This window comes from Chionomys nivalis, chromosome 13 (genome assembly GCF_950005125.1).
Source record: "Chionomys nivalis chromosome 13, mChiNiv1.1, whole genome shotgun sequence".
NCBI classification, from domain to species: Eukaryota; Metazoa; Chordata; class Mammalia; order Rodentia; family Cricetidae; genus Chionomys; species Chionomys nivalis.
The window spans coordinates 36,574,247-36,597,048 of NC_080098.1; the positions used below are offsets into that span (position 1 = coordinate 36,574,247).

At 43.7% G+C, this 22,802-nt stretch overlaps 1 protein-coding gene across 1 annotated transcript in view; it reads left to right on the forward strand.

Moving 5' to 3' along the window:
* Gli3 (GLI family zinc finger 3) overlaps positions 1 to 22,802 on the forward strand; it is a 265,892-nt gene that overhangs the window by 70,145 nt on the left and 172,945 nt on the right. The window contains exon 3 of the mRNA XM_057787815.1: positions 10,097 to 10,339. Within this exon, the coding sequence (XP_057643798.1) occupies positions 10,097 to 10,339 (243 nt within the window). The remainder of the gene's footprint in view (positions 1 to 10,096; positions 10,340 to 22,802) is intronic.

Sequence of the window (22,802 nt, forward strand, 5' to 3'; positions counted from 1 at the left end):
TTTCCTGGGGGCGCAGGCTGCTGGGGGTGGTGGTTGGCGCATCCTTTGTCCCCGTGACTCAAGTGTGTGTAGAGAGGGGTTAGGCCTCTGGTGCTTTTCTTCTCTTATTCACAGTTCTTTGCTGCTACCTGAAGTCTGTGCTAAACTAGGATCTAGCTTTCAGGATACTTTCACATCCATGTTCGTTGCTCTCTGTCACACTAGGCAGGAAATGGAGTCAGCCCAGATGTTCTTAAGTGATGACTGCATCACTTAATGTGGTACCTACACACAGTGGCGTTTCATCCAGCCTTAAAGAAAAACGAAATTTGTGAGAAAATGGAGGGGCCTGGAAAAAAACGTGTATTAAGTGAGCTAACCCAGACTTAGAAAAACAATACTGCGTGTCTTTTCGAGGATCCCAGAATGCACTTTTACTATAAGTGTAGATATGTAGAATTGTGTGTAGAGCCCAGAAAAGGAGCCCAGGATAGTGGAAGAAAGACGCTTTGAGGAGGGGATGAGGAGGGTAATAGAACATATGTGACATGCAGGTGGAAGAGGGGATACTGGGGACGGAAGACTGCCAGCAGGGAGGGGCAGAGCGTGAGGGGGGTCAACCGAAACTAAGGTGCGTGAAAATGCCACAAAGAAACCCGTTAATCTGTATGCTGATTAAAAAGTAAAGTTAAATGTAGAAAAATCCCAAATAATTGACAAATCGTGTGTGCATTTGCCTCTGAGGTGTACATCCCATAGCCGAGGTCACAAGGAGCCTTAGCTAGAGGAGGGCGTTATCCTAGGGATCTGTACTGCCTTTGTCCAGAAGCTGACTCAGCATAGGTAAGTCCTCTTCGCTGTCCCTTAGGGCACTTTGGTGGCCTCCAGCTTGGGTAAAATAATGGTATTATTTTAATGTTCAAATTCACTTTTCAGCAGGGCCTGTTTTGTGTAGCAGCATGTGTAAAAATTTATTAAAAATATAATACCGCCATATGCTCATGCTGTTTCATTACACAATCTACAGACAAAAAAAAAAAAGCCATATAAGCACCCCAGATGTTACACAAAGGCCTTCTTTATATAAGGTCGTAGGTTCTTGAACTGCTGTGAATGTTAGCTCACTCAGTGTTGGCGTGCTGAAGACATACTTTGACAAATAGAACACAAGCTAGCGCCAGATGCATGGCTGCCTGCAGAGAATGTTGCAGTAGTTAGTTGGCATGTTTTGAGGACCTTTCTGCTGTCAGTGTGAACACTTCGTGGCCATGTATCCCTCGGATTAGGTCACCCAAGAGTACATCTTCAGGCGGCCGAGTTGGAATTTTTCCTGGAGATGTATATATGGCAGGTTGTCAGAATGACAGAAGCAGCAGGCATTTTTGTTTTGTGTTTAAATATTTATTTATCTATGTGCATGAATGCTCTATTTGCATGTATGCCTGGATGACCAAAGAGGGTATCAGAAGAGGGCATCCGATTCCATTTTGGATACGTGTGAGCCACCATGTGGTTGCTGGGAATTGAACTCAGGACCTCTGGAAGATCAGCCAGTGCTCTTAACTGCTAAGCCATCTCTCCAGTCCTAGAGACATTATTTTTAAAAACCAACTTGTTGTATATAACGTTTAAACTCAGGATCTTTATACTTGTAAACTGGAAAATGTCATTGTTCAATCAGATGGCATGACCGTAATGAAAGTCAGCGCTCAGTGATTGGGACACTGAAAAAACTGTCTGATTTGGCTTTTCCCTGAAAGTGCCATTAGTCTATAGTTGTCTTAACAGAAGTGTCATGGAAAAGAATTATATAGAGAACAAACGAAAATCAACTCAGCAGAGCTTCAAACACTGGGAAAGGGGCGGGGGGGTGAAGTACTTCCATGTAAGTGAACTGATCATTTCCTTAGCTTTTGGCTATACTAAGTATTACTTACAGGAAGTCTGGTTGGCTTTATAATTATGTTTAAAAAAAGGCTCAGATGCAATACCAGAAGGTAGTATGTTGGCAACTGACAAAGTATGTCTCAAAGAAAATACGCTAGGGGCTAGAGAACTGGTGCAGTTAAGACTGCTTTCTTGTCTTCTAGAGCACTGATTCTCAACCTTCTTAATGCTATGACCCTTGAATACAGTCCCTCATGTTGTGGTGATCCCCATCAATATTATTATTTCATTGCTACTTCATAACTGTAATTTTGCTAGTTATGATTTCTAATGTAAATATTTAATAAGGAACCCGAAAGGTTGAAAACCGCTGTTCCAGGGCATTTGAGTTCAGTTGCCATCACCGTCATCAGACACAATTGTCTGTAACTCCAGCTACGGGGATCTAATTTCTTTGGCTTCCTCAAGCACTGGCACTCATGTGCAGAAATTTATGTGCTTAAAGATAAAATCTTAAAACAAAACATCTAGAATTTATAAAAACCAATATATTAAATAGCTGTAATGTTAAAAATAAATATTTACAGCCAGACAGTGGTGGCTCACGCCTTTAATCCCAGCACTTGGGAGGCAGAGCCAGGCAGATCTCTGTGAGTTTGAGGCCAGCCTGGTCTACAAGAGCTAGTGCCAGTGCCAGGACAGGCTCCAAAACTGCAGAGAAACCCTGTCAAAAAAAAAAAAAAAAACAACAACAACAAAAAACCCCCAAAATTACAGAATGTGTCAGTTGGATTTTACATTTTAGCCATCAGTAGACTAGATGATAAACTTAAGGGCCATCTCTGAATTTAAAATAAAGCCTGTCTTAGTGAGACCTTTTTATAAACAAACCCAACAGCCCAAATAAAATTAGTTAAGCGTGTGTTCCTTGCTACAATTTTAAAAAGTGGTCAGATGGTTCAGAAATGGGACTTTGCTGTCAGAGCTGCTAAATACATGGGCTTACTCCCTGCCTGGAAGGAAAACCCCTGCCCAGCCCAGGTGCCATAGGCAGCAGCAGACTAGGTCCCCAGCCTGCCAACAAGCTCCTTGCTGTTCTGCTATGTTGTTGCCTTTGGATCTCATCATGGGATCTTTATGCTCAACTTTATTTGCAAAGGAAGGAAGAAACTGCATTTCTTTGCTTATAGAAGACTAAAACCAACTCAGTGAAAACTTTGCACACTCTGCGAGCCATTGCTGATAGGTGCAAACACACTGTTAAGCAGGAGGGACGATTTTGATTCCCCCAGGAGTTTATGGTCCTGCTTTTGATGCCACTCAGAACTCACAGTGTAAGCAGAGGGCAGCTGAGAGCAGTTTTCTAGAAGCTTCGTGGTGTTTTTCAAGGAAGGGTCTTCCTTGAGAATAAGGAAACTCATCTCCCTTTTGATGGGAGCCAGGGGCCCTCACGGGCACACTTTTGAACATATTTTCCCTTCCCAGGTCCTCGTGAGACTTGACCTGTACTTTCTTTCCAGGACTTTGAAAGTTTGTTAGCAGCATGGGCTACAAGTTCAGCTGGATCACAGTGCTCTCGCAATCAGCTTTCAACAGCTTCCTCCCAAGGGCAGGGTTGTCATTCTAAACTCTTAGTCTGGAAAGTTCAGAGGTGTGAGCAGTGGATACTCTGAAGGACGCAGGGTGTGCTTGAGACCTCAGTCAAGTTCATAATGCTATCTGCTCATCCTGGCTGTTATCTTCGGAAAAGATAGACAGCTGCCTGTCCTGAACCCACGATCAGAGCTCTCTGCTGCAGTGGAGGTGCCAGTCATTCCAGGGTCGTGTTTTCGCTTACCTAACTTCTCATCTTCTTCTGTCTGCTTCTTGTTATCCCTGGGGCCTCTTTCAAAGTTAGTTGGAGCTCTGTAAACTAAGCAGTTGGGGAGTGAGGTAAGACTTTAGCTTTGAGTTGAGCACAAACGTGCTGTGTTTACAGCAGATAGTTACAGTGAAGGTCCAGGGCAGTGTTGGTTAGCGTAGAGCATTAGAAATGTTCAAACAATGGGGCTGTGTGCCTGTGATGGAAGACACTTTCTTCTTTCTCTCCTTTCACCCTGAGACCTCCTGGTTGATGAAAGGAGGAAGAGAGAGCTACCTATCAGCTTGAGGGGAGGCTGTCACTTGAATTTCCCCAATGCTTCAAATGCCGCTGTAACCCTCTCCAGTTTGCCGGCCTGCCAGCGTGGTTTAAAGGTTGCAGACAAAGCCAGGGCTCCCTCTTGATCCATCTGGGCCCCTCCCTCTGTCATCCGTCATTGTCAATGGGAGATGTATGTGTAGCAGCACAAGGGCAATGTCTGACCTCAAGGGTATTGGCAATGTTCTTAGAGAAGGCATTGTTTGCTCAGCCTCTTTGGAAGCAGTGCTCCAGGCGTTCCTGAGCCCCTGGCTAGGGCATGACAGCAGATTGCCTGGAGAGGGAATATTCTGGCATTAAAACTCCAGGAACTGTACTCCCCCTGCCTGACTTAAGCCTGTTCTACTTTTGAATATGCCCTGTCTCTTCTCTTTTTCATTTCTGCTATCTCTTTGGTCCAAGTCCTATGGGGGATTCTGAGAAGGGGAGGCGAGGACTTGGGTTCTACCAGGTTTATTCAAAGAACATTGACATGTAAATAATGAAAGAAAGGAGCTGATGCCACAAATGTATGGTCAGGAAAAATGAAATAACACTCCTTTCAAATCCAGGGAGGCAGTTGCCTGGAGGGAGGAGTAAAGGATGGGAGGGCGGGACCCCCCAGTGCCTGGAGTAACACAGAAGCCACTGGTTGCACCTGCTTACCCAGGAACAGAGGAGCCACGCTGCCTTGAGGCCTGTGGGTATCCTCAGCCCTGTTGGGGATGGCGCATGTGCAGGTATGGCACACTACCCCAGTGCCTGGACATAAATTTGTCGGTTGCTCCCTCTCAGTGTTCCCAGGAATGAACCGATGGGGACAAAATGGGAATGGAGAGTGTCTGAGTTTTGTGAATTCCACTCACCACATGAAAACATTGGGTTTTTCCCTCCATAAATACTGGGGTTGAGGTGTACCTCCAAGTATCATCCCAAAATCTTTTCTAAGAGTCGCTCCCTTGTTAACAGGGCTGTGTGGGCTCAGTGAGGACTGGCTAGGATGGATTCCTGATCGCTTACTGCCTGGGACCTGGGGTTTCCATCTGGACTCTGGGTCTCATACCTTCTCTCCCCTCCTATGGGATGGAGAGTCTGTAGTGATCAGATGAGATGACATGAGGAATGGCAATGGAGGATTATTTATTTCCCCTAAGGAGGAGAGGTGTTTGCTGGCCAGCGATCACCGGTACTCACGCTCATGTTCAGAGATAAATCCATCATTCAGCATCAGAAGTGGGGGGCACCGGAGACTCAGACCCTGAACACGGCAGTGTTCTTTTCTGGTGAAAATCCCATTTGGCCAGAAATCTGAGTACCCAGTCTTTTCCTTTCTGCCCCTAACATTTTGGTGCCTTCTCTCCACCCTCCACCCGCCCATCTTTTTGGCTCACTGCAACCTGAGTGCTCCTTTTTTTCTGGGAAAGCCTGATATTCTGACTTCAGTTTTATAATTTAATGATAGAGAGTTTCCTTAGTAAACCAAATTTAGAATCCTAGAATGCTTATCTTATATCCAGACCTTGAACATAAAAGGCATTTTATACCCACAATTGTTCATTTAATGAGCAATTGCGGAGTGCAGGCCGGTTAAGGGATTGAGCTATATGCACTATTATTGCAAGAAGTATTCCGAAATACCAGAAATAGGACGTAAGCTCTGATCAGGGAGACTGCGAGCACAATTACCTTCTTTTCAAATCCTTCTGTGACGCTGCGGGAGGAAAAAGGACTTTGAAACTTGAAAGGAAAGAGCTTGCTTTCAACCTCAAAAGCTAGGAGGAAAGGGCTCTGAAATTTGCTCAGAATTCCCAATTCACCATTAGCCTGTTTCTTCCTTTAGCCTCAAGGCATTCTCCGCTTTTTGAAAAGATGTTAAGAAATTCAGTCACAATAGAGAGCCTAGTTTTGAACACGTTTCACTCGGTCCATTGAGGTCTGGGCTCCAGCCTTTGTGTGGGGTGAATTGAGCTGAGCGGCTAGCTGGTTGGAGAGAGGTGAATGAGGAGTCGCTGTGCAGTCGCAAATTCTGGCAAAGAAAAAAAAAGCTCACCCCTTCCTTTGTTTTGTAATGCACATTCCTGTACAATCCTGCCAGTGGCAATATGTGGAGTCCAGACTGTCCCTAAGTCAATATGGAGTACTTGGTTTATAGCAACTCTTGTTAAGTTTGTCTTGTAATTGAAGCTGCTGTTGACCTTGCTTGGGGACCATTTGTAAAACCGTTTATTTAGCATAAACTGAAATAATAAACCCTCCTTCTCTGGGGCTGATTGTGATAGGGTGACATTAGTTTGATTTAATGATTACCCGCCTGACCCTTCTGCTGGAGAGGGAGGCTTGAATAGGGAGAGTTCACTTCCAAGCACTTGCAAAGAATACTAATGAGCTTGTTAAATTTAGCATGGCTCCAACCACTTTTAATTCCTCTAATGGGAGCCTCACTGCCTGCAAGAGGGAGAGGCAAGAAAGGCCAAGAGATGCTGAGAATGTTCCTAGAGGGTCTGCTCAGTTAGAGAAGCTCACCAAGAAGTTTAGAGAAAGTAGCTAGCCCAGGGACTGAGTTGTAAGTATCATGTGCTTGTTTTATCCCCCCCCCCCTCCACACACACACACACACACTGACAGTGGCTTTTATAGCTTGGGGGCAAGAGAGGAGTAATGGCATTAAAATGGGTTTTCAACAGCAGAGCAAAATGGGTGTTAATGGAGAAAAGAGCAAGCAGGTGTTCTTTGGGCTCCTCAGCAGCCGATTTTGTCATGAATGGAGGTGTCCTGCCTACAGATGCTTAGTGGAGTTTTGTTTTTGCATAGAAAGACTTGCGTGAAACATGTCTTACATCCCAGGTGAAAAAGACCTTGTCTCCTGTGTCCCAGGAGTTTGTGATGTGTCTGAGTCCTTTTTCTAAAACTGGGGTGCTTTCTCCAGACCTTCGTGATAGTTGCCCTACATAGTGTTTGCAACGAGGTCGTTTTTTGCTCTTTCTCAGTTTCTGTCATTAAGTTCTGACTCCATGTTGGTTGCTTGTGGAGGCTTTTGTAAAATCTGGGGCGGTTTCTAAGACTGTGTCCTTTGGGCAGCTCTGTCTTTGGGCGTGGATTCATGTGGATTCGTCTGCCTGAGCACAGGTGACAGGAAGAAGGAGGTACAAAGTGGGGTTGTCACTGCAGTGTTTGAAATAGGGTTTTGTTTTTTTTTTCCCTGAAAGTTTTGAGAGAATCGCATGTTTCGCTTTGACCCCCTTGCTTGGAGCTTTACAGCAGGGAAGCTCAAACAGTTGCTTGTGTTTGGCTGTTAAAGTCCATTGGCAGATGCTCTTGGAGCCGTGGGCTGTTTGCTTACATTTTTACTGCTGGCTCCTGCTTGTTGCCATGGTGGACAGCATGTTTCTGTCAATAATTTGGCCTAGTGTAGCTTGTCTGTACTGACTCTCAAACTTTATTGAACAGCTCGCCTCGGCTGAATGAGATGAGACGGCTTTCGTCTTTTGGCATGCAGAAGTGGTTGCTAAATTTATAAGAGCAGGCGGGAATGTTGCTTGGGAGTTGTGCTCTCCTTGTATACATCATACTCTCAAGTCTCTTAGCTGTTTGTGTTTGGGAGCGTGTGTATTGTCAAGTTTTCATCTGAATGCTCATCAAAAGCAACTCAACACGGGAAGTAAATTCATGAAGTTTGTGTCTTCTGGAATAGGGGTGGGGCCAGTGGGTTGTTGAGTAAAAAGGTCACAGCGCCAACTGTGTCATAAAAGTTAAGGTTCCATGATGAAAGTTCCTATATTAAAAACATTCTTGCCTGCATTTAGCTTTATGAAGAGAATGCCTTCATTTTTTTTTTTTCTGTATTAACTATTTGAGCTTGTATAACCTCCTCACACATGTTGGGATACTTCTCATTAGCAAAGTCACTACGCTAAGAGGCAGTCCATTTTTCTTTGCCTTCCTTCTTTCTCTCTGTGGGCTGAAGGGGCCTGACAGTGAGGGGGAGCTGATCAGCCATGCTGACTGTCCTGTTGTTGGTGAAGTTGTCTTTACCTGCCCATTGTAGATGCACACGTCGCCACAGAGCCAGAGTTGACTGTAGGGATGCAGTTTTAACAGGAAAAAGTTCATTTCTTTTGGGAAGAGTAAGTTGAGGAACCCCTATGTTAAACTTGAACCCCCATTTATACCTGGGACAGATCGCAAGAATTTGCTTACTTACTTTTTCCCCAGAGAATGCTAATTATGTGTCATAGTACCTCTGTGGAAGGGTTTTTGTTTGTTTGTTTGTTTGTTTCTTTCTTTCTTTCTTTTTCCCCCCCTTATTTTACAGAATGTGCCCCTCACTGCTCCAAATTTTAAACAGTTTTTTTTTTTACAGAGAACAAATGAGTGGAAACTATGACTTGCTCTATTTGAAGGTTGTAGGAATTTTTACGAAACTGTTATTTTCAGTGTTTTTGATGCCCATCAGCCTTTGCATAACCCCAAAGTCTTTTCTGTAGCCTGAAATCTCACTGCTAATGAATCTCCAGAGAAGACCAATGCCTGTGTGTATTAACAGGAGAAGAAAAACGAAGGCTCTTACTTGCTTGTTTTTGGTAGTTTGTCTTAAAATTGCCAGCAGCATGATTTGAATTACTTTTGCAAAGATCAATGTGAAAATCTGGGATTATTTTATTATTTTTTTTTTGTGGGCTTTAGTTGTTATTTGATAGATTAAACCTGTGTTTTACCCTTTAATTCTGAGGTTTCATGTAAGGATCTGCACAAAACAATACTAAAATAATATTTCACAGTTGCTTTGTAGTGGTCAGCAGATTCACTGTAAGGACTCCAGCATACCTCATCATGTTTTGCAAAGCATTTGGGGTAAAATAATTCAATGTTTGTTTTCAAGCTTTCCACACATATAGGCAGGAACACTAAAGTTGGTGTTGGCATCTCAGTTTGTAGTAATATTTAGTATGCACAGCTCCGCTTTCCTCCAAAGTAAACAAAGAGCCACACTCACGTGTTAGATTAGGAGTATTCCTGGACTGGAGACACTAAGGTAATTGCACCTACTTGTGATTTCTTTGAAAAGAAGTTTGCATATTTAGATTTGTTCAGTCTGTCTGAGATGTTCAGTAATGTAATTGTTTATACCTAGAGTTTCAATTGTTTTTTATTAAGGATAAAGACTATGCAAGTTTTTGAGTTAGTTGTTTAAGCAGTAGTACCCATACAGCTGTGTCTTGGTGGCTTTTTCTGCTAGAACAGCATGTATGATTGAGGTGTGAAGCTTACTGGGTGTGATTCTAACAGGCAGATGAATCTACCTGCTCTGGGTTCAGAGAGCAAGATGGTTGAAGTTTATGCACGAGGTCTAGCAAAGGTCATCCAGTCACAGAGAACGGTGGTGGAGAGATGGAAAGTTCTAGTAGGCCGGTGGGAGCTCAAGTGTTCCGGATCTGGAGATGAACTGTGTGTGGGATTTCATCCTTCTGATTTTCGGCGTTGGAGTCACATCAGACCATGACTGGGAGCATTGTTCTTGAACTTTTCCTCCTTAGCTACACAGCCATGTTGCACCTGGACCTTCTGTCTCACTGAGTTTTCTTCTTGGCTCCCAGCTTTGACCTGTGGACAGACTCATGAAGACTGTCTTAAGCTTTGTTCTTTTCCTGATTGACACCTTTGCCCCTGTCTCTAGGGGGCTTTCAGTTTCCTTTCTGACGTGTTAAATTTCTTGGTGGGTTACAAATCTGCGTTGGAAAAGATGAAACCCTCAATGTTTCTTGGATGGCTTTCCAATGGCTCACCTTCCGAGAAACGAAGGCCCAGCATTTCTTGAGCCACCCAGAGATCCACTGGGTAGCTGGACCTCTCAGTATCCCGAAGGTCTTGTTTGCTTAGGCAGGCATGGGCCATCATTCATAGACAACTTTGCTCTGCAAATATCCTACCACAGGTGTGTCGTTTACAAAGTAGCCATGAAGGACAAAGAGGCTTCTTTCCAACAGAGAGGCAGGGAGAACTATATTGATGACTTTTTTTTTTATTGCTCGCTAAAGTAGATTCTAAAGTCTTTCATTTTCCTTCTCTCTATAGAGGATGAAAGTCCTGGACAGATCTATCACCGAGAAAGAAGAAACGCAATCACGATGCAGCCTCAGAATGTGCAGGGTCTCAGCAAAATCAGTGAGGAGCCCTCAACGTCCAGTGATGAGAGGGCCTCATTGATCAAGAAGGAGATCCATGGATCCCTGCCACATCTGGCAGAGCCCTCACTCCCTTATCGCGGGACTGTGTTTGCCATGGACCCCCGGAATGGTTACATGGAGCCTCACTACCGTAAGTGTTTCTGGTCAATTAGACCTGGGTGGGGGGGTCTGTGTATGGGGTGTGTATGTGGTGGGTGTGGTTGTGGTGTGTATGCCTGCATGTATGTGCTGTTTGACTTACTGACTCTTCCATTTATAAAAATGTTTAATTTTACATTTTTCCTACTTCTGTTTCTTATCCGTTCTTCTCAGAGAGTGACATTTCCTTATAGTCTAAGTACTTTTCGGATTTTCAGTGTATGGGGGTTCAGGAAGATGGTTTTATTAAGAATCAACATAAACCAGCCTGGTCTACAAGAGCTAGTTCCAGGACAGGCTCCAAAACCACAGAGAAACCCTGTCTCGAAAAAAAACCAAAAAAAAAAAAAAAAAAATCCACATAGAAATTTGCTAGGGTTTGAACCAGATATACTCTCTCTGTGCAGGGTTAATGGGATACTATTAAAGCAGCTGTATTAAAAGCCTTTGATGGCAGTTCTTTCTCATGTTTCATGTTTTTGCTATTCCTATGTTAGTGATTTGTTAAAACAAACTAATTTTAACAATTCAGTGCTAAATTTGTTACTATGGAAGTCTGCAGTGAGCCCTACTCTCTTTACAAGCCTGCCTGAGACACCGGAAGTTACCTTTCTAGTCCTAACAGAATCAAAGAAATCGAACAGGACTCTGATCATAAGTATAAGCGAGTTCTTTGCAAAGGCAGACTACGGTAAATACATACGGGCTGAGTTTCCGTCAGGCCTGTTTCTGGTTTAGGAATATAATTTGGCTCCAGAGTAATGAAAGTCATGTTTAGGTGGCAAAGCTGGAAGCTCCTGATTACAGATTTATCGCCTTGCCAGGATATAGTTGCCATTTAACCTTCCTGGCTCCAATTCCAGATGATCCATTGAGCTCCAGAGAGGGAGACTGGTTTGTGTTTCCCCTTTCCCACATCATTCAGGAATTTTAGTGTTTAAGGCAAAAGGTCATTAGCCAGATGACTGATTAGTGAGGACAGCTGATTAGAGCATGTTATTTTGCTCAAGAAAGTGCCCAGGATAAAAGCTAATTTCATTCCTTCATTAGTTAGCTGGAAGCAAAGGGGAACGCTCACCCATCAGATCAAAGGGTCTTGCAGCAACCTTAAGTCCCATCAACCGCTTTCCCCACCAGAGTATATTGTTGGAAGAAATGGGGGAAGCAATACTTTTTAAGTGGAAAGGGCTTTTTTAAAAAAATTTTTTTAGAAGCGTGAAAATATGGTTGTTTGGATTCGCCCCCACCCCATTAGCTTTTAAAAAAGTTAAGTGCTTTCTCTTAAAAAAAAAAAAATGCTTATTGGTCCCATTCCTGAAAAGGTGTCTGTAGTTGGAGAAGTAAGGACGGAAGTGTTTGGATAGCTATATTTCCTTCCTCCCTTAGGGCTTACTTTGTTTTGTTTTTTCCCTGACTTTTAGGAATGAAGATAAAAAATAATGTTGATAGGATTTTTTTCCTCTGATCACATTTTAAAGTGTCTTTCATCGTGTTTTTATTTGTGGTCTCTTGAATATTATTCATGCAGACACCACTGGGGATTCCTATATTCTCCCCACCTGTGTTTATAGCTCCTCATAGTGAGCAGTACACGCACATTCTTTTAAAGATCCAAGCGTTGATATCTGCCTACAAGCTCTTCGCAGTGTTTTGTCTTTTTGTGTGAACACAGCTTTTCCCATCACAGTGATGTTTTGTTTTGTTTTGTTTTTTTCCAGATGCCCACTAATTAGTGAGGTGTTTAATTAGTCCAGACAGCGGATGAACCCTTCTTTCTGTTGGTTGATGGTAGAGGAACCGTTAACTTTCTGTCCAGTTTGCAGCTTGTTCTTTGTTTTAACAGTTTCCCATTGAGTCTTCTCCCCATCGTTTGAGGGGCTGGCTTTCTTTTCAGCAGGGACCCCTGTACAGGCTCAGTGGTCTGTGTGACCCAGTTTCTGGCTCACCAAAGTAGCATTAGCTAACACTGCCTGGAGAGCTCACAGAAGGGTTTATATTCATTTATTGTTTTGCTAGTTTGAGGATATAGTACCTATAAGTTGACTCTTCTTGTGATTTCCTGCTCTGTTACATAAAAGAATGTTGAAGTAATGCTCTAGGCTCTGATTACATCCACCGTCTATAGCCACATGGCAAAGGAATTCTGAGGTCCTCACCAATGATTTTCCTGACTTGGGAACATTACATAGTTATGTGCCGGAAGTCTTGAAAACTGCAGATTTGGGTTCAGATGCTAGTGGTTCACTTATTAGCCTTGTGACCTTGAGTCAGTGTGTTGGCTGCCAAGAGTGATTTCCTTGTTCTCAGAGATGTGTGATGTTATGACTGACTGTGCCTTGGGGTTCTTCTGCAATTGTGCCAGTAAAATGAGTCTTTCCTAAACTCCAGCACATGCTAAGTGCCTCAGAATTGTGAGGCCATGTCTCTCTGCTTCTTCCTTCTATTTCCCCCTCTATTTCTTCTCGTCCTCCATCACCACCACAATGTGGCTGGCTCACTCTCCGCACCATGCCATTTCTGTGAGGATGCAGTGTATTTTGTTTGTTGTTTTGTTTTTGTGACCACTTAGAAAATGAGTGGGCTGTAACCAGGAAGAAAGACGAGAGTAGCAAGAGCTATGCCCTGTGCCTTCTCCTCAGACTGCCTTTCTCATGGAACCCCAGTTGGCTTTGACTTTTGTCTGTTTCATAGGCAAAGACATTATGAAGCTTTTTCCTTTAAGAAGTCCTAAAATTTTAAATTTATGGCAGAAAATATTTTATATAATGAGTAAAAACATAGAAAAAAGTGCAGTATTATTAGTTGATATGAAATAATTCAAGACCCTAAACTAAGCTTGCTTTAGATAGGGTATGACTTTACTTTTCTAGAACCTTGTTGGGTATTTAATCTTCTATTTACATCTCAAGTGGTTTTTTAGGTGTTTATGATCAAAACTGCATACCTGACATGGATTTAATTACCCAGGCAAAGCTAATGACTAATGTGAGCTAAAGGTAATAAATGTCCTGAGAATTTAAAAAATGTGTTTGAAAGGGGCATTAAATTTTATTTCGTTTCTGTTTCTTGTGGGTAAAGCCTGTCTCCCTCCTGCAGTACTCCCCAAAGCCAAGTTCATTGTAGACCTTTGCTACACTGTGCAGATGCATCTCTAGGGCCCATTCCTCTCTTCTGCCTTTGCCAGCTCTGTGAGACAGCTGCATACTAAAGACTCCACCAGTCCAATGTGGCTGGCTATGAACACTCAGTAATTTCTTCAATTATCCATGGTTGGAAAATGTAGACTTTTCAAATGCCTAATTTGTGTTTCTATATATACTAACTTTGTATTTCTAAAGTGTGGGTAGGTTTCCTGTAAGACCAGAAAAGGGAAGAAAAACAAAACAAAACATCTTTTTCCCTTCAGAAGGACATACGTAAAATTTTTATTGCATAAGATTTTATTATACTTGGATAGGCAGTGATGCATCTTCACAAATTGTAGTTTGGCAGAATTCAAAGTATTTTAGATTTTGTGGGTTTGACTTTAAAAACTCGAAAAGGAAAGAAAAAAAAGAAAGCCACGGGATAGCGGGCACTTCAAACGTTCTCAACATGTGTTTGGAATAAAATCCACACAGTGGGGTGGGGTGGGGTGTTCTCCCATGAAGGGTAGCAGTGGATGGGCTGTATATCAGGGCAAGAAAGAAAGCATGCAAGCTGCGTGTCTCACACATGATGTGGTGCTGACAGCCTCTTGGCCACAGCATCACTCACGTGTTATAATTGGGGATACTACGAGGGGAGGTAGATTTGGGGACCCTATCTGCTTATCCTGGAGTCAGGCTAAGAGATTCCATCTCTTGCCCAAACATTGATCAGTAACATTTTTCTCCTCCTGCCCCATCTGTAGGCAGATATTTCAAACCACCATCACCCAGTGCTTTCATTTACTGCCATACATTTATTGTTTTATAAACTTGGGAAGGCAGGTGACATAATAGTTCAAGCATGCTCTGTACCCTGACTGACACTTAACTTTTATTCTTTTCCCTTTTACAGGAAACATGTGTTTCACTGTCTTCCTTCTCACTGAGAAGAGTGTAGTTTTGTAGCCGTCCCTGTAGGGTTCTGTGTGTGGAGTTTGTTGGACTCAATGAGCATGTCACAGAAGGTCTCAGTTTTGTTAAAGGGGGCGGAAAGATTTCTTCTTTCTTTAAAAGTTCAAGTCTCCTTCATAGTTTTAGAGTTGTGCGCTGACTGCCCTCTTCCCCGCCCTGCTCCCAAGCAGTAATTCTTCATGGAAAATATGATGCATTCTTGCATGCAAATGCTTTGATTGAAAACACACCACTGGTATTCTCCCTTCTGTTCCCCAGCTCAAATGACAGAACTATTAGTTGCTAATTAGCAAAACCTGAGGAATTAGCTTAAAGAAAAGAAATGGAATTTTTAATTGGCTTGCATTTATTTTCTCTGGAAAGCTATTGTGCTGAGCCCACTTGTAGGCTTGTGGCTTAAAAAAAAAAGGCACACGCAAGTATTTTTTCTTACCTGTCTGTCTCTGTGTTAACTGACTTTCCACATGCCTTAGAAACGTATCTTTCTAAGGGGGAAGAGGATATGTATTTTACATATTTAATAGGTGCACCTGCTCACAGTCCTTCTGCTTTGCAATTGTCATCTTGAGACTGTGGAGACAAAAATGCCCACAAGGCACAAATGAACAGTTTGGTGTTGACCGAACTGCAAAGGTAATGACAGTTCCCTTAGCACACAGTTCCAGCTTTATCCAGATTTTCTCTTCCTCCTTGGAGAACTGCTGATGAACCAATCAGGAGGTTTCATTTCCCTTCTGAATGTTAGATTATTTAAGCAGAGCAAGTGATGCTGGGTCATTCTCTGGGGGCTGTGCTGACTATCTTGTTTCCTAACTGTTAGTCTCGAGGTGCGGTGGTGGCGGGGGAGGGGTTGGCTGTCAGAAAGTCTCTAAACCCTTGCATAACTTATTTGTGAGCTTAAGACACTTACTTGTGTTTTCTCAAAAGTTCAGTGTTAGGATGTACTTCCATACAGCATCTCAGAGGACAAACAGTGAACCATTGCTGTAGACTTTTACAGCATCTTCCCACAGATTTCATAGCTTCCTTGCAAGGTGACTAAAACATTACAGAAGTGGGGATCGTACTGGCATTCTGGGGTTGACATTTTCATAATGAAGGTTGAGATATGGTGAGTGCAAGTAGGGACCAGGTAACTTGAGAAAAGTACTGTAGCATTTGGAGAAAAGTTACTTAGTTCTATATGTGGACTTTGAAAACATTTACTAACAGGCCACACAGATGAAAAAAAAAAAGAAAGAGAAGAAGACCTTGTTTCTTGAGAGAATAATTTAGCCAGTGACAAGGTGGCCAACCCCTCCTGTACCTCCACTCACATCTCCTTCCATCACTTCCTTTGGACCTTCACCCTGCTGCTTCCTGCCTTTTTCTGTTCATGTGATTGCTTCTCCTAGGCCAGTTAGATAAGACTCCTTTACCTTCTTCCAAGATGGCCTTTCCATCCTAGACACTGAAGAGCCATGCAAGTTCCATGTTTAAACACATTATTATTACTTCCTTTGGTTGTCACTGCCCCATAACATAGCCAGATCTCTTTTGGAACAGTATGATTAGCTCAAAGTATGCACTTGGCTTTTCTGTCCCCCCACTCCCCTGATTTCCCTGAAAGGTGTGGGAGGAGGCCCCCATTCTTCCATAACTGGGGGGCTATAAGGTTGCTCGACCTTGGTCCTGTTCAGCGGAGGTTACTCTTTTGGAATTGGAAGAGATGTAGTTGCTTCTCTTGTCATCTTAGGGTTAGTCATTATGTCCCACACAGCCCCTCTGTGTAAAGGAGGTGTACAGTTGCTAGGCTTCACATGAGAGATGAATTGTAGCCCTTTGGAATGAACTGACAGGTCAGTCACAGCAGGGATATGAAAGCTTTTTTTTAATACTGTGGGACTAGCACAGTAGAGCTGCCTGTCATAGTTGACGTGACACTCGTGTTAGCTGGGACTGCTGGGTATTTTTCTTGAAGCTGAGGGAAGCATAGTGCTTGCTTGCCCTTTTCTTCAGTAACCTCGGTAATTCACGATTTTGGTAATAATGTCCCCAGTGATCCTTGTCCAGCCGTTGTGAAGCTCATGCTAATGAGACCTCACATCACAGCTCCGCTCAGGAGCAAGGATAAAGTCTCCTAAAAATGTCACATGATTTTTACTCCCTTCTTAATTTGGCACCCACCCAAATGGCACTATCTTGGGGTTCTTTCCCTCCATTCCCACCTCCCGCCCTCCTGTTTTGCTTTCTTCTGTCTTAGACTGAAGCGTGGAAACAGGGACTCCTGCCCTTTGCTAGGCAGCTTTTAACAGCTCCCTCTTCCCGCTTCTAATGGAGGCAACATTATCCTTGGCCCTCCTCCTTTTTCTTGTATAATTAAAGAATGTTACCTTTGATGTCTCTTGAAAGCCGTGTCTCCTATCCTGCTTTAGCTTTCTTGATCTTGCATCTATAAATTTGTGCTGTGTCCTCACACTTCTCCATGAAAAGACTTGATTTCCTCTCTTTGTGCCTTTTCACAGTTTGAATTAATACACAGTGGCTGATTCGGCCAGTTCCAGTGCTCTGATCTAGTCTAGACTGTTGTGGTGTTCTTCCAAAAGGATCCTACGTTCTCAGTTATTTAACCTTTTGTATTTGGGCCTCTGCCTTGGTTTCTAGTAAATAAATAAGTTGTGCTCACTTTTCTAGAGTCGTCCCTTCTTTCGTGGGCTCAGATTTTCCACCAGCCTCTATTTCAGATTAATTTCTTCATCTTAGAACAAAGAAAAGAAAAAATATCTTATTGATTGATTCGACTTCCCAGCCTTTTGATTTTGTCAGTCGTTTGTTAACTGAGCATGTACTTAGGAAATAGCCCAAGTGCTACCAAACACTGAGCAAAATGAGCAGTCCCCTGCTTCTGTGCAGCCTCAGCTGTGGGTTATGGAGACCAGTAGAGAGAATCACTGCACAGGAATTGTGAGGAAAGACAGTGTGGTGTTCTCTACGAATATATGAAAGAGAAAATCTTCGTAAGATTTTTGAAGGAGGTAACAGTCAAGAAATTCTAAGGCTAAGACAGACAGAAAGACAAATCTAGGTCAAGGGTCATTCTCACTGGCCAAGAGACCAAAAAAAGCCTGATACCTGGGGAGGTAGAGAAACCTTTTTGGACAGAGGGTGGGTTCACAGTGAGAGAGACAGAGGTACTGTCTGACAAGTCAGTGTCCTCAGGATCTGTCTGTTCTTTATCCAATCCAGGATGCTCCCAGAGACTTGGTACATGTCTCTTGAGAATTGACAAGCCTCTGGGTAACTTTTGCAAATGAAGAGGTTCTCTGCTTCAGACTTGAATTTACATCCATTTGTGGAATTGCCTTGTCTTCAACTCCACCCTGGGCTGGCTGTTCACTGCTTTGGTTGGACAGCATTTTCTATTTTCATATGAAGATAACATAATGGCATTTTTTCTTGTTGTCCAGCTGTTGCTCTTGTCTGTACTAGGTGACCCTAATAATCACAGTATCTTGAACCCGAATTACAAATCCCCAAATGTGAAAAATCACGTGGCTGCTTCCTTAAAGAACTAAGTATTCTGTATGAAGACCTTTTTTTTTAAAAAAAAAAAACCTTCAAAATCTCATTTTTCCGATGAGAAAATGCAAACCATTGAATTCATTTTATCGGGAAGCTCTTGAATCCCCACATGTCAGTCAAGCCAGAAAAACTGTGTGAAGACCTTTGTTCAGCTGGAGATGGCGCCAGCAATAACAGGGAGATGAAGCTGGGCAATCCAGTAGCCAAAATGTCAGGGAAAAGAAGAACAAAGACTCACATTAGTGGAATAAGCCTTCAGTCCCCCTGGCCTGAGATAATCTGATGGGAGATGCTGGAACCCTGGAGGAGGAGACACTGGCCTCCCTGTGGGGGTCTCGGACCTAATCAGCACACATTGTCCTGGTCAATGGGAGCCCACTCTAGGGAGCGGGTGTTTACCTTGTCCACTGGGGGGACCCAAATCTACATGCTGATTGTGCTCTGACTTGAGCGTGGAATCAAAGGAGGAGCCTGTTTCCTGGGTAATATAACGAGGAGCAGAGAAGTGTACATAGAGGTGCTGAGAAACAAACAGCCCTCTTCTTTTGACTTGCCTTCTTGGGCTAAGCCTGCTCTCAAATTGGGCAGGATCTCAAAGCTCCTCTCCTTGTTCCTATTTTCCCCTTTGTAAGGAATGCTTCCACCCCTGCCCCACCCCCGCCCCATCCTTCAGTTCTCAGGGCCTAGAAGAGAGTTGCATAATATGGTGGTTTTCCTGTGGCCTTATTCCCTACCAGAAGGACTGTGATCCCGCCCAGCTCTACCACTCCCTCTGAAATCCCTTCGGTCAGGAAGGCTTCCTTCCAGGCCCTCCTGTGGATCCGAACTCCGCTTGGTCTCTAGGCATTAGCAAGCGTCCCTTCTCTTCCTAGACTACTCTTTGAAGCTCTTTGCCACAGGGTTGTTGTAATTCCATCTCCTCCAGGAGCCTTCTGGACTCTGTGGATTGACCATTTCAACTCTGTATGCAGCTTACTTTTATAATACCCCCCCCCACACACACACACAACTAGGAGGTGCAGTTTTCTATTGCCCCTTTTGTTATGGATATTTTGAGTGTATTCTATATCTATTACATTGCTGTAAAACTTATGACCTAGAGGCATAGTCGGTGAACAATTGGAGGCACCTGGGTACGTTTCTAGGACCTAGACCATCTAGTTCATTATATTGATATGACCTATGTAAGCATACAGTGCCTGACATTTTCCCTCATTTCAAAAACTCTTTTTTTTGAGAGAGAGTCTGCTGTGACTGAGACAATGTTCCAAATGATCGTTGTTTGCCAAATCGTGCCCTTACTCTCAAAGCTGGTGAGAGGAGACAGACCAAATACCTAGCCAGAGCTCTCAAGGAGGAATAACAAATGGTGTCCTGAGGATTATGCCTGTGGAGAGCTGCTGCTGCTGCTGCTGCTACTGTTGTTGCTGCTGCGGGTCCGAGGGCGCACACCTTGCTCAATAAGCAGAAGCCACTAAGTTGAGGAGCAAAGGGGCAAGTGTCCTGGCCATGGAGTACGGTAGTCTGGGGGGGCTGGCAGAGGAGGTTCAGTGTGACTTGATGTTTGTTTTAGAACTGTTCCTCTGGCCGGAGAGGAGAGGTAGCCTATAGAAGAGCGCTTAGCAGGCTGCTGTAGCCACCCACCTAGGAAGCCTCCTGCTTAGGAATTGTGGCCACAGACATGGCCTCTCTGTGGAACATTTTATATCACAGCCTCTGCCCTTGAACTTCTAAATTCATGCAGTTTCATGAGATGCTGTCAAGACTTCCCCTTAGATAGATTAGGATATCAAAGCCCGAGTGGGCTGAAGAAGTGGCCTGTTTTTATGAGGCTGAGAAAGGGATAAACTGAGGTTTGAGCACAGTTTTTCTTACAGTCTGAGGTTCTTCGCACATGCCTCATAATGGACAGAATTACAAACGATGGCACAAACCTACAAAAGGGCCAGATCTGATGGGTCAGGCTCTGCCACTGAGGGAGTTTCAGGGGAGCGCTGTCTCAGCCCCAGCGCTGGCAATGCTATGTGTAAGACTTGGGAAGCAAGTGTTTGGAAGTAGGGGGCATTCCCACTTGTGGCTCTGTGTGTTACTTAGTCCCATTCCAGTGCCTAGGTGGCAAGTTCTGGTCATTTCTCACCCTGACCCAAAGATTTTAATGTAGTTTTCATATGTTTATCTGTGAGTTTGTGCATGCAAATGCGGTGCCCATTGGAGCCAGGGAGATGATCGGGTTCCCTCGAATTGGAATGGCAGGCTGTGGTACTGGACACTAAACTCAGGTCCTCCTCAGGAAGAGTATGGATTCTTTACAACAGAGCCATCTCTCTATCCCCATTCTTGTCATTTTTACCTTTGTCCTCAAGCTGGGTCTAATGTGGTTGATCATGAGAAATTTCTAGGTAATTAATACTTTCTCAAAGAACGTGAAGTGACATATAACTTAATTATAGGAAGGCTCTCGGATCTTCTCTACTCCCATTTAAGGAGGCCTTTGTGTGGAATCACTGTTCTGAAGGCCTCACTACACAGCTCTTTTGGTTTATATAGAAACATATTTTACCTTGAAGAATCTGCGGGTCACCTGGATCTTATTCCCATCTGAACATGCTTTCCAGGCCTGGGGTTTTTCAGGAGGGAGGGAGCTCCTGGGTGCATGGCTTCTCTTCTCCCAGTTCTCTTGATGGCCCAGTAGTACTTGGGGCACAGGCCCTCTCTGCGGATCAGCAATCCTTACTTACTATTTGTACTCCCATTTCTACAGAGCAGTGACTTTATGCACACAGATGGCACAAAATCTGGTGCTTCCTCTACCTTTTCTGTACCCAGAGTCACCAGGAACACAGAGGTCATTGTGGGATGTCCTATCTGCCCTTCTCCTTGGCTTTGCATGGGACAGCAACCTCTCCTCACATCCACAGGGGAGGAGGTGTCAGGAACATGTACCAACGTTAGCCTCAGTACTTGAGATTTTGGAGGGGTGCAAAGTGGGGCCCACCTCAATGTCCGATGGTCCCACTAAGATGGACGGTTCGTCGTCTCTGGGCTTTGGCATCGCAGATGCGCTGAGAGGTTCTTAAGCATGATTGAGGGACCAGAGGGATGATTTGTGAGAAAAAACTAAAAAGACAATATGGATGGCAAAGCTAGTATAGGCTGACATGGCAACTCAAAGGCAGTCGTAGACAAAACGGATATGAAGGAGGGACAAGACTGACATCAAGACACCGAGTGGGAAATCTGTGGAGCCTCCTGAAGAAGCCTCTGGAACCTTGTGCTTACCAGGAACCTAGAGCTGCTGTTTGCATTGAAGGCATCCAGAAGGCATTAGTCCCGACCTGTCTCCAGCTGCATTCCAGGAGACTTACCTGAGCTAGATCTGGATCTATATAATTCAGATACGTGTCATAACAATGCTGCTTCTGTGTCTGGAAAGTAAGACAAGTGAACGTCGAGACTTTTCAGAGTGACTACGATCCCCAGAGAAACCTTTAACTAGAGAAGTCTAAAAATTATGGAAAATGATGACAAGCCTTTTAGAGAAGGCAGAGGGATGGCTTAGTTTTCTTTCAACCCCCTCTCCCCATTAATTGATCTCTACACATAGTAAAATAAAAGTATGGTCCGAGCCCTTGATTTTCTGTTTGGGGGAGAGAAAGTTCGAAACGACAGATGAAAACAATTAAGTCACATATCGACAAGTTTGGGCTGGTGAGATGAAAGGCAGGGCCCAGGTCTGGGGAGGGTGACTTCTGATTCCAAGGGGGTTTTTACAATAGAGCTTTGGCTCCATGGCAAAATTAAATCCAGTATGAAATTTCCCCTAATTAACATTTCCCTTCTTCCCTCCAAATATCAAATTTATGGACTCTAAGAAATTCGCGTCACAGACATGCCAGTGCCCGCTCTCCTTCTGCTTGATCTGTTCCAGCTGTTATTAACTTTCGTGTCTGACTATCATTAATTTACGAGGAGTTCTGAATGTAATCTGAAATGTTCCGTTGAATACTAGACATTTGAGGAGAGATTTCACTTGAGTTCATCTTGATCCTTGCTAGTATTTTGGCATGCAGGTTTGTTGCTCCATAGTAACCCCATTCAAGGCCTTCTATGATGGCATGAACCTTTATCACTGCTGATTCTTTCTGCTCCTTACCTCATTAATCAAACCTGTACATCCTTTGGATGCCTGGTTGGCACACAGAACCTGCCCCTGAAGTTAAGTAAGGACAGAAATGGTTGGTTTTGTGGGGTTTTTCTCTTCCGGCCGTCTGATTTCCTGGAGTGCAATTTCGTTTCTTGGTTTTGTTTTCTCACCACAGTTGTTGAAATTGTGTTTTTGTCTACACCTTTGCATGGCTCACAGTAAGAACAGATGGTTGGGCACAGGCTATTCAGGTTTGTTCCTCAATACTGGACTTCTCTTGTTTGCTTGGCTGCTTGATTGCTATTTCCTGTGGGAAGCTGTTTGTCTTTTAGCCTGGAAGCATAGTGGTCGGACCGATGGGCTTTGGGGATGCCCAGTCAGGGTGGAGGTAAGTGGTCCCCCTTTGACATTGTCTACCCCCCTTAGCCAGCTAGTTTTTTTTTGTCACCATGACCCAACTAGAGCAATGGTTCTCAACCTTTGTAATGCTGTGACCCTTTAATACAGTTCCTCATGTTGTGGTGACCCCTAACTATAAAGTTATTTCATTGCTAGTTCGTAACTGTAATGTTGCTGCTGTTATGAATTGTACTGTACATATCTGATGTGGGACCGAAAGGGGTTCGTGACCCACAGGTTGAGAACCATTG